General features: G+C 35.8%; 1 protein-coding gene across 1 annotated transcript in view; it reads left to right on the top strand.

The window, feature by feature from the left end:
• Positions 1–2,231: 2,231 nt before the first annotated feature.
• Positions 2,232–12,744, top strand: part of RhoBTB (Rho-related BTB domain containing) — a 30,011-nt gene continuing 19,498 nt past the window's right edge. The window contains exons 1-2 of the mRNA XM_076409526.1: positions 2,232–2,624; positions 6,440–6,901. Of these exons, the coding sequence (XP_076265641.1) occupies positions 2,520–2,624; positions 6,440–6,901 (567 nt within the window). The 5' untranslated portion in view covers positions 2,232–2,519. The remainder of the gene's footprint in view (positions 2,625–6,439; positions 6,902–12,744) is intronic.

Below are 12,744 nucleotides of genomic sequence, written 5' to 3' on the forward strand. Positions count from 1 at the left end.
AGATTCCTTTCGAAATGTAAAAATCCAGTAGGTCTGGCACCTTATTACTGTCGGTGGCTCAGTCAGTGGGTCTCGAACCCAACCTGAATTATAGTTACAATTTGTAATATTAATTGTTGCGAGTAATTAGTTTCCTTTTTTAGGTGTTATTAATCGTGAACCCCAGGCTTTGTGTTTAATATTAGAGTCTCCTCCAATAATAAACCTTGGACGTAATTTTGAAAATAGGTCTCTGTACTGTTTTTCTATTAATCTCTTGAAACTTCAACAATCTGCCCGTCTGTAATAAGTATTTATCTATGATTTTCGTTAAACAATATACCTATACTGACATGTAGAAGATCGCTTCAGTAAGTGATCTGCTGTACACACTTAGACTAGTATAATTTATTCTAAAGTCTATCCTAACTTATTCTAGTCATTTTATCTCACTCTGTGTGTCTATTAATCAGTCTATATGGTAATATGTGTTTGAGCCTACCCATTTCACTGTCATCGCGCACATTTAACATATCTGTTTGGCAAGTGTATTGCGATGCACTAACAGTCTTTCAAAGTAGTATTTGCTAGTAGTACCTCACAGTTTAATACCATAGGGCCAAATGGGCCTATAGCAAAACCTTTTATCTTTTTATATTAACCGTTATCTAAGGATAATTTAGATTTACACCTTATCAGCCAATACATTTGGTTTTGTTTAAGCTCAAGCTGTTTCACTATATGTTTTTCCCTGTTAAAAGTCCATCAAAATTAATTCCCAAATATTAACATTGTCTGCTTGCGGGTGTTCATAATTCATTTTTCATTTTAACTGGTGAACAAGTATTTCGTATTTCTACAGAGAGTGAATGTCACATGGGTAGAGTAGTCTCATTTGCTTTGATACGCCACGTTTTCAACCACAATTCGACTTTGTTTAGATGAAGTTTGAGGTTTCTTGTAGCTGATATTGGATTATAGGGTGATAATAAGACCGCAGCATATTTTACAACACTACTGCTTCTTGAGGTCGGTAGGTCAGCTGCTATACAATATATGTAACAATGGACCAATGACACTGCTCTGGGAAATATATTGGATGTAGATCAGTGTATTCGTCATTCGGTTTCAAAATAAAATGCCTGTCTGTGAGGTATGGTTTTAGTAATTGAAAGTGCGTGTAGGGCCAACGTTTTTACAATTTAACCTGCAGTTCAGTGTGCCACACCTTATCAGAAGCTTGAGATATATCGAGAAATGTAGCGAAGCAATATTTTTTATCATTTAAGTTTTGGTTAATTAGGATGAGTAATCTGTGTTTTTCCTCTGTTGTTCTATGTTTATTACGGAAGCCAAATTGATGGTCTGGAATCTCTTAATATATAGTTTTTCAAAAACTTTGGAGATCACAGGTAACAGGCTTGTAGGACGATAAGTGGAGACCTCTTCTGATTTTTTTCCTCATTTAAGAATCATAATGATTTAAACCACTTTCCAAGTGCTAGGATTAAGTGTAGAAGGAGTAATTAAGTCTTAACATGGTATTAAATATGAACGTTATTAACTTGGTGTAGCTCTTTTAAAATTCTTCCAGTAATTAAGTCAAAACCAGGAGCTTTTTAGCATAGATTTTTTCATTATGTTTGTCCTTAACAGTAAATATCTTATGTGGCATATCCTCAATATTGTTGTCTTGTTATTTAGTGTCTTGATGGACAGTACATAGGGCCAATATCTATTTCAGCGCTGTTCTTTTCAATACTATCGTAGATTTTTTAATCTCGCCTTATTTGATATGTTGTGTATTTTGTTTAATAATTAAAGCAGTTCCACCTCGACCGGGTCCGCTGGGATGTAGTGTCCATTAGGCATCATAACCCCCTATTTTAGTGTAATTTATTTTGGAAAAATCTATGTCTTTATGTGACTTGTGGTCAGAAATAGTTCCAGATCCCAGACCCGTTGATTTAGCCCGTTAGCGTTCCATGTTATAATTCTTAAGAACGAAGTAGTAATTTTTGTTTTCCTTTGTCTTGTTTTGGCAAGTTCAGGATTTTCCTAATTTTTCTACCGTCGTTCTTTCTCGATGAAAGCAATATCTGGCGATTGACACAGGGTCGGAAAAGAAGCGAAAGCGAAAACCCGGACGCCTAGCTTCCAGTCACGTTCCGCCGACTGCCAGAGCACGCCCTTCGGGCGCCCGCAGCGCCATCCTCACGGCGGCGCGCAGCAGCGCTGCCGTAAACAACCTCCTGCTCTCCGTCGGCTGTTGCCGCGTCAATCGGCCCGCAATTTGGGCGCCCATTAACAAATTAAGCCCATTTTGCGACGCGGTCAATCGCTGACGCGGCCGCGGCTCCGTCCGTCACGTTTGTCTCCGTGTGGTATCGCGTCTCGCGACGTCGCCAACTTTCCCGAGGCCCCATCTTTCGCCCATGACACGGGGGTGTTGCCGCGACCGACCGTCGGCTGGTCGTCCGGCCGCCCCATCTCTTGCATTGCGAGCGCTGTGATGGACGTGAACGCCGTGGGCCGTGGGTATGGATAATGAACAGCCCCATCAGGAGTTGGTCAAGTGCGTGGTGGTCGGCGACACGGCTGTCGGCAAGACACGGCTGATATGCGCCAGGGCCTGCAACAAACAGGTACGTAACATCTGCCCGCATGCCTTTACCTTCGCGTATCCATATCCCGATGGCAAACGGCCCATCGAAAACGAGCTTTTAAATTTATCAGAGCTATTTTCCGAGCTCGGTCATTCACCGACCTTTCCTGGCGAACAACCAACTGTTTTATTTTATTACGTCCTTTTAAAAAAAAAGCGTACATGGTTCCAGAGCCAGGCATGACATCAAAACAAAAACTTCTCAATCTCCACGGCTTTTTTTACGTAATCAAATAATTTTATCTCATTATAGATTTAATCTTATCGATAATTTCAACCCATTATCTGTAATTACCAGTAGAAAATATAGTATTACTTGATTTTTTATAGAATTTTTCATTAAGAGTAGGTCGATGTTTAAATGGAATGAAACAAGCTTTGTATTTGTGTTAATGAAGTTCTTTTTTTGTTTGAAAGCCATGTATGTCATTCTGTGTGCTATATAAAATCGTTCAAATGTCCTGTTTCTCTGTTTCTCTGTGCTTCTAATAGCAACACTTGGGTTATGTTGACTTTAGAGACATTGTGGATGATTACCATAGACTTTTGACTTCAGAAAACCGCACACGAGATTTAGCATTATATTGATGAACATTTCACTGAATGGTTCACGCATAATTTCCATTGTAACGTCCGTCATGTGACACCACGTCGTCCACATCCATACTGTTCAATTTGGGTAAACATAAATTGGTTATCATCATATTATAGCATTCGCCATGAACAATGATAGCGTCTACAATATCGCTTTTGAAAAGGTACGGACCAGTGATGCTGCTAGTAGAAAAGCCTTACCACACAGTAACCTACTGTGGATGCATTGTCACCTACTGAACCTCAGGCTGATTGGTTCCATGCACATCAATTAAGCTTGTTGTCTCATCACCAAAGATTACCAACGGCCAAAATTTGGGGTGCTAGAGTCTTTGTTATTTGGACGTGCTGCTGAATGACGTGGGAAACAAACGAGATGTAGTATATGATTGGCTAATTGAACACATGCGCACTTAAATAAAATAAATTGAGTAATATAATTTAGTTATGTATGACGTTTTTATTGTTTAAAAGCTCCTATTTCGTTTGGAAGTCCTCTTTGAGAAGCAATTCATCGCAATGCGATTACAATTATTAATATTAATGGTATAATTAATGGAAATGAAAGTTGAAAAACTTGTTCTTCACTAAATAACATGAAATAATATAAAGTTTTCAACTACCACATTGAAAATATTAATGAAAATGAAAGAAATTAAACAAAATTGAAAAAGAGAAATGTCAATATCGAAGTAACATCGTCAATATATTCAAATGTTTATAGAGATCAATTGAAAAATCCTCGGCCTACCATAGTAAAACACATTTTTGTGGCAAAATTAGTTTTTTTGTTCAACATAATTCCCTTCAAGGATGATACACTGATTATAGCGATCCTCCAACTTTTCGATACTATTTTTGTAGTAAAATTTGTCCTTTGCTTCAAAATAAGCCTCAGTTTCGGCGATCACCTCTTCATTCGACGAAAATTTCTTCCCAACAAGCATTCTTTTGCAATCTGAGAATAAGAAATAGTCGCTGGTGCTTAGATCTGGAGAACACGGTGAATGAGGAAGCAATTCGAAGCCCAATTCATGGATTTTTGTCATTGTTTTCACTGACTTGTGACACGGTGCATTGTCTTGGTGAAGCAGCACTTTTTTTTTCTTAAAATGCAGCCGTTTTTCGCCGATTTTGTCTTTCAAACGGTCCAATAATGCTATGTAATAGTCGCTGTTGATGGTCCTTCCTTTTTCAAGGTAGTCAATGAAAATTATTCCATGCGCATTCCAAAATACAGACGCCATAACATTGCCAGCCGACTGTTGCGTTTCGGAGTGAAATGATGGAGCCATGTTTCATCCATAATAACATATCGACGCAAAAACTCGAGTTTATTACGCTTGATCATCTTCAAACAGTGCTCCGAATCATCAACTCGTCGTTGTTTTTGGTCAAAAAGGAGTGAATGATATGATGGACACGTTCAGTTGATATCTTTAGAGTGTCTACTATTTCATTCAATTTCAATTTACGTTCATTCAAAATCATTTTGTGTATTTTTTTTTATTGTGGTGATGGTGGTGGATTGGTACCATGCGGTTACCGGCTATAAAAAACCACCACCACGACGTCTCGATCTCTATTACTGTATCTTTGGAAATTTTGTTGATATTGTCCATCTAAAATATGTTATAATGTCATATTTTAATTTTATATAGGAATTGCAATAAATTATTTTGTACTAATAATGTATAACATACTAATAGATACATCATATTTATAAAATCGATTTGTAATTTCAACTTCGCTATAATTTTTTATTTGCTCTTTTACCAATAAAATATGCATAACCATATACAATAAATTATCAAGTAAGCCTTAAAAGTTAATCAAGAATGTGCATACTCACTTCAAACCAACCACAATTCAGTTGGTTCGAATTTTTGTGTCGTTTGTTTAAAAATCTTATAATATACCATACATTTATTAAAAGTATTGTCCATCGATAGTTACTACTGTTTCTCATCTGTCAGACAATTTGCGGATTCCATCTCGAAAGAACAATGTATCTTTTGAGGCTATCCACGAATCTATCAATTTTTTGGTATCTTCATAAGCAACGACTAGTACTAGTCAGAAGGGGCAAACTCTGGAGAATACGACCGGTGGGGTAGCACTTCCCATTTTCATATTTCCAAGTGTGTTTTCATCGGTTTTGCAAAATGTAGTCGGGAGTTGTCATGCTGAAAAATTACATTGTTGTGCTGTTCTGTTGCGCAGTGCTCGGCGATCCCCATTGATGGTTTCATTAGGTTTTAGCAGCTCATAGTATACCACACCAGATAACCCCACCAAATTCAAAACATTAGCTTGGAGTCACGGATATTCGACTTTGCCGTTGATGTTGATGCAAGACAAGGTGTCCCCCATAACAGAATGTTTTTTCACTTTGATATCGTAATAGGACCACTTTTCATCGCCATTAAACATATTATGCAAAAACTTTTCCGATTTTGCTGTTGAAGCAGCATTTCACACATGACCTTTCACACGAGTGCGAGAAAATACATCAGTATGTATTCCTCAATTATAAAATTATATTTATTTATTAATTATTAACTTATAGCTATAGTTTACACTAATAGTACACACTAAATGTTCACGCAAGTTCGTATGGTTTTGTTCGTTTCAATCTCCTGACATCCTGCGCGCTTTCGTGTTTCAAGACGAAATCCTGCACAACTTCGCAAATCCATTTGATTTCCAGGTCATCGTGCAGTTCTTCGTTGGTTATATAGCGATAGGCATTGGTAATCAATCGAAGAACCTTGTTTTGACAGCGTTGTATGACTAGTTGATTTGAATTTTTAGTGCAACCCCATATTTGCACCCCATAGGTCCAAATTGGCTTTAAAATTGTATTATAGATCAACCTCTTTGATTTTAGATCAAGTTGAGAGTATCTTTCGACTAACCAGTATAGTTGTTTTATTTTGGTTCTAATGTGTTTTGCTTTTTGTCTAACCTGATGCTGATCGATGAAGCATGCTTACCATAAATTTCACACAGTATTCGATGACCATCCCATACACAGCATCGTCAACTGTTAAAAAATTAAAATTAATTTATAGGCCTATATTTATAATTAAATTTTACAAAAAATGATGCGTATCCAGAAATATAAAACTAATAACAGCAGTTTAAAATATGTTGTTAGTTCATCGTTAATTAATTATTTGTTAACTTTTTCTGTGTTAGGTGTCGCTCGCCCAATTACTAGCCACGCACGTACCCACCGTTTGGGCTATAGACCAGTACCGTATATACAAAGATGTGTTGGAGCGTTCCTGGGAGGTCGTGGACGGCGTCAACGTCAGCCTGCGGCTGTGGGACACGTTCGGCGATCACGAGAAGGACCGTCGCTTCGCCTACGGCCGGTCCGATGTCGTGCTGCTGTGCTTCAGCATCAACAACCCTGTGTCGTTGCGCCACTGCCGCCTCATGTGGTTCCCGGAGATCCGACGTTTCTGCCCCAGCACCCCGGTTCTGCTGGTGGGCTGCAAGAACGATCTGCGATACATGTACCGCGACGAGGCTTATCTCTCGCATTTCCGAGATCGCAGCCCATTCGTTCGGGCTACCCGCAAAAGCGATCTGGTGATGCCGGATGAAGCGCGAGCCGTAGCTCGCGAATTGGGATTGGATTATTATGAGACCTCGGTGAGTATTCTATATATGTTCGCCAAATATTCTAGGAATGATTAGTACAAGGGTTTGGACCACAACATCACAATATTTACACAATATTTATGTATTAATAATAGTTTTCTTTTATTAATTACATCTTACATTAGATATGCTCAGCACAATCTTAATTTTCAAATTAATTTATTACTACTGTTCTGGTGTACTTCCATTAATACACAAACAAAGGGAGTATGGGATTAATAGATCAGTATATATTTACCAAATTAAAATAAAACTAAACTACTTAAGCTAAATTTCTTGAGTATCTATATTGCTTCCACGTTGCTATGACTTGGTAAACTTAATTTATGTTTTAAGGCAATATCTTGGATAAAGTTGTAAATCCATTTTATCAAGTCATCGTGCAGCTTTGATGTTTTAGTGCAATTCTATATTTGCACCCCATAGACCCAGATTGGCTTTGTGAATGACTGATAACCAATCTCTGTGATTTTACGTCAATTGATTTAGGCCGGTAATTTTCACACTGCCCCTTCGTGACCCACGTAATAGTTTTAAACCCAAGCTGGTTTCAATATGTAAAATAATACACATTCATTAAAAATGTATTATTAATACTACATATTTTGGCCGCCTATTCGCCTATTTAGTCAAACTTTAGTGCGAACTGTGGAGCTGCTGCTTATTTTTTACTAAAGAATCCAAGTTCGCGGAAAGTGACAAAAGCTTTATCCTAAGATCTGGTTCCACTTCAAGGCAGTTTCTACGTTTATTTTTTAAGAAAAATTAACGTTGAAAACCCAGTTCTACATTTATAAGTTGTGAAAAGAGGCATTAAAAATGTTATTACTTGATAAGCTAATTTTGTGTATTCTTGACAAGATAACCAAAATTTCTCAATTGTTTTGTGTCAAATATATCCTTGAATGCTGTGTCAGTTAACAGTCCAGTTAACAAGTCGACATCTGAATCTGGCAAGTTAGTATCGGAATCTAACTTGAATGTAAATAGGTATGTTAGCCAAGCTTTGTTGCTGTCTATTGGAGGAAAAGATTCCTCTCTAGTCCTAATAAAAGTTCGATAATTTGAGTAAAGATATCTTGCGGCAATGCAATCATGTTGTACTCTTTTTATATTTCACTTAAATTACTGAAGACTTTGAAGTTACCTTTTTCCGCGCGTTGTGTCCACACATTCACCTTTTTTCCAGCTTCCACAATGTCTTGCATTTTAAATATAGTTACATGTTACCTTGCAGTGCCATGTTTAGATTATTTTAAAATTTAAAAATATCAGATATGTTATGTAAGCCATTTTTGCCAACCAGTTAACGTCATAAAATCTGTACTTGAATTGAAATATTACATCTCTGGCTGTTGGGGATGTTGTTCTAAAAAAACCTTTAGTTCTTCTTTTAATTCGGTAAACCTTTTTAAGACATTGTCTCTTGAAAACCATCGCAGCTCACAGTGTAAGAGATGTTCGTTATTATTTCGCATTTCTTTACATAAAACAGAGAATAATCTTGAGTTCACTGGACGAGATTTTATAAAGTTTAACTTGACACACCCTTACATCCTTACTGTTAAAGGTAAATACATTTTCTTGACAATCAATGCCTCTCTATGAATGCTACAGTGCGTCAATACACATTACGACGCTACAACTTTTATCATTGGATAAAGCTCAGAATACCTGCTCGTGCGTCATCACTACTCAATCCAACACGTTTCTACCATTCAATATTATTTTTGTTGATATATTCATTATCAAGTTAAATATTTCATTTCATCGAGTGCCGTTCGTGTTGGCAGAGATTTACAAAACAAAATCTCTTCAGAAATAGTGTCCTCAAAATCATATCGTACAAAATTGTATCAGATTGGCATTATCGCACTTTTATCGATTTTCAAGGAAAAATAATGACATAATTTCAGATGGCTTACGACTTTTCAATGTTATCTGCTGTGCTATATCCACAATCCTACGTTTTACAGTGTTATATAACGCTAACTGTTTTTTATTTTTTGAAAAATCGAGATGCTGCAATTTTTTGCAACGGAAGTATTATCTTCTCGCTAATAACATATGAATAGACGGATTTGGCAATTAAATGTGAAATTTGATAAGAATCCAGGACAAGATTATAAGTTATGAGTTCCTTGTGAAAAAATAGACTTCATGTTTTTTCCTATTATTTAAGTTTCTTTTCTTCTTTGCGAAGAACTCTTTTGGCTTAACTTTGTAGTCACGATATTTCAGTTCCAAATGCCGCTGCAGCTTTGAAGGTTTAATTGGTTCGTTTGATAATTCGTCATTGTAAATTTCACATAATAGTTTGTTATCTATGACCTCCAAAAAGCCGAATTGAATGTAATCTTCAATATATTGTCGGATTCATGACTTATTCTTTTTTGAAGATCCACTTACCAGTTCATCATGCGCTCCTTTGTTGGAATCAATATTAGAACTTGTACTTGGCTCTACTAACTAACTATCGTTCAACTATTTACTTGTGCTACTCCCGGAACTGGTACATTGTTTTATTATCCATTTATCCATTGCTCATTGCTACGAATATCTACGATGGGTCGATCAATAGTAGGTATTATGTTTAAAACAAAACGGGATTGTTGCGACCTGGTATTTTCTTTTGGTGGCCCGGTACCGGGTCGCGATTCTACATATGGGAAACACTGTTTTAGTCAATTTGTAGATTTTGTTGACTGCCACCTGTACTTTTTCTACAGCTTTATTCAGAGATATATATTTTGCCATGATAACTGTGTCGTCGGTAAATGCTCCAAGTACTGTTACTTTTGTTGTTGGGACTGCAGCAGTGTAGAACAAATAGAGCAGTAGCCCCAAGACACTTCTTTAGGGAACTCCTTCCAAAATAGGTTTAAGTGTTGAAAATGCTTTGAGTGCCTGAATAGATTTCAACGGAATATTGTCCCATCTTGTACCAAAACATCATTCAATTGTTTTATTGATGTTGGAGACGGAAATCTACTCTTCACTGTCTGTTCTAAAATTCCCTATGACGACTCAATTTTGTTGAGGTCTAGCGATTGTATTAGTCAGAGAAGATGTTTCAATTCCATTCCACATTTTCCTGTATTTCAATTCCAGTTCCTTTCTTTTCTTCTTTATATATTCCTTCCAGCGAAGTCTTGCATTTAGATTCATTCCGAGATATTTAGCGTTGTTGCTATATGGAATGATAGTATTATTTAATGCTATTGGTGCTCGTACAGTCTGTTTATAGGTGAACTGCACATGTATAGATTTACTTTCATGAATTTTTATTTTCCAAACTTATGTCCAATTATTTATATTGTCACTTGCCTGTTGTAATTTTCGTAAGGCTTCTTCACTATTGCCTCTGACAGCTATAATCTCAGTATAATCAGCAATTGTAGCCATCGTAATATTCTCCATTTGTGGTATATCACAAGTGTAGAGTAGATAAAGCATTGGTACCAGTACTCTTCCGTGTGGTACATCTGCTTTAGCTTCTTTTATTGTAGAGTAAGCTTCTTCTTGTTTGACTCTAAACATTCTGGTTGTAATGTATGATTTTAATAGTTCGGTGTGTTGTTTTGGTCGCATTTTCTGTAGTTTATGAACAAGGCCACACCTTATGGAAGGCTTATGCTACATCTAAGAAAATAGCTGAGCATACTTTTTTACTTTTGTAGGCTTTTTCAATAACAACTGTTATTCTGTGGTAGTATAACTATAACTGGTGTGTTGGCATTAGGGTTTTTTCTCTATTATCGGTTTTATTCTTTTCAACAGGAGTTTTTCAAAAACCTTAGATAGTATTGACAGCAGTGATATAGGTCTATTGGCTTTTATTTCGTAGCACTTTTACACATATGTTATCATCTATTAAATTTCTCAGATAGTCATTTATGGTTTTGTTTTTAATTTCCAGTACAATAATATTTAATATGAAAATACATGTAATTTTTTGTGAGCACTTATTGTCTATTTCTACAGTTCTGTCATGGCGTTAAATGTAATATAATACAGCACATTTTATTGAGATACTAACATTTTCAATGTACTATATAATTGAGGTGTTATAATCAGCTCAGTACTTATTAAATACGATATTCTAAGATATTTCCATTTCATGTCATTTATGAAATTGTAACGTATTTTAGGGGATGTTATAAGATATATAAAATATTGGGGCTTTCTGGTACTTTTAAAGTTTTATTCAGAGGAATTTCCCATGGCTAGTTATGATTTTTCCTAACTAGTTTAATTCTAACTGACAATTTTTTCTTAATTTTAACCTACCGAGTTCATGGGAGAGTCTTTTGACACACCCCAAATCATATTGACTTGATGATCATTATATTATGTAATTTTATTATTCATAGGATATTCTTAGTAACACTACACACTTTACAAAAACGATGGTGATTTGGTTTGGTTCACTTATTTAAAAGTGCCTTTTAAAAGAAAAAGAGGTTAACTGCTATTTGTTTCATTCATTTTCTTTTGAAAATAACTTGTTAGTTAAGAGGATTTCTCCTTACTTAGTTAGGAAATTTCTTTCATTAGCTCAAAGTGTCAGCAAGAAATATTATAACTGATTGACACTATTGATTTATCGATCACAATAATGAAAAGTACACAGTATTGATAATTCGTTACTTTTTGATAAAAAAAATTAACTAACATAATTCAGCAACCGCTCTATTCGCCCGATTTAGCTCCGTGTGTATATTTTGAGGCGATTGAAGAGATTAAAACCAGATATCGAATTCAACTACTATTTCTGAAATTGAGAAAAGTGAATCTAAGAAGGATTAATTTGAAAAGGACGATATACATTTGCAAAAACAAAGATGATGTTTTGTATATGTGATGCAGCGTGTATTTTGATCGGCGATATTCATCGGTAAAAATGCCAATTACACGTAAAAATCGTTAAATTCGTTGGTTTTAATATTGGTCGAGAGAATCAAAAAAGTTTGAGGACAATGAATTGCTTCAAATAGAATGAAAATGTCTGCCACAGCAATTGAATGAAATTATCATTTCGAGTTTTCTATAGCCTATTGTGACTAGCATTGATGGAAAAATATACTACGCCAATTCCGACCCTAAAATGTCCTGAGTTCGTCCAGGAGAACTATCCACATCGACACCAATACGGAATATCTATGGTCATAAAGTCTTGTTGCGCATATGATGTGATCAGCAAAGCGTAGTGAGCTATTACGAGTTGCTAAAACCGAATGAAGTAATTGAACAAATTGAACGACGTATTGTTGCAAGAAAAACCAGCAATAACAAGTAACAGACGCAAAGTTATCATTTTTCATGACAACTTTTACACTTGGCAAGAGCTGTGAAGGACGAATTAATGTTCTGCCGCATCCAATGTACTCACCTGTACTGGCTAGGTTGTCACAAGGTTTCCAAATGCTGAAAAAGTTGAAGAAAATTATATAAAATATTTTGATTAATATATATTGTACCAATTTTACTCAATAAATGCCTTTTTAAAGTGAACAGATGATCAGAATACATGCAAACACCTAATAAGTACCAACGCATGTAGACCATTCTAATAGCATGCTATATATTTGCTTCTGAACTAGGTTAAAATTAGTTTCCTTTTGGAGATATCGATTTCCTGGATTGTATCAAATTACCACAAGACATTCCTTGCAAAACCAGTAAAACGTGATATGTTCTGTATATATGCTTATAAAATATACCCTAATAAAAACTGAAGTAGAAAGTATTCGTGTTGGGTCTAGGGTTTTATGTTATTATGAAAATCAATTTGGGATATATTGTTATATTTATCAGTCGATATATCAATATAT

Source organism: Rhynchophorus ferrugineus, unplaced genomic scaffold (assembly GCF_030347505.1).
Source record: "Rhynchophorus ferrugineus isolate W39M unplaced genomic scaffold, kcgeb_rfMv2 rfM7, whole genome shotgun sequence".
Taxonomy (NCBI): Eukaryota; Metazoa; Arthropoda; class Insecta; order Coleoptera; family Curculionidae; genus Rhynchophorus; species Rhynchophorus ferrugineus.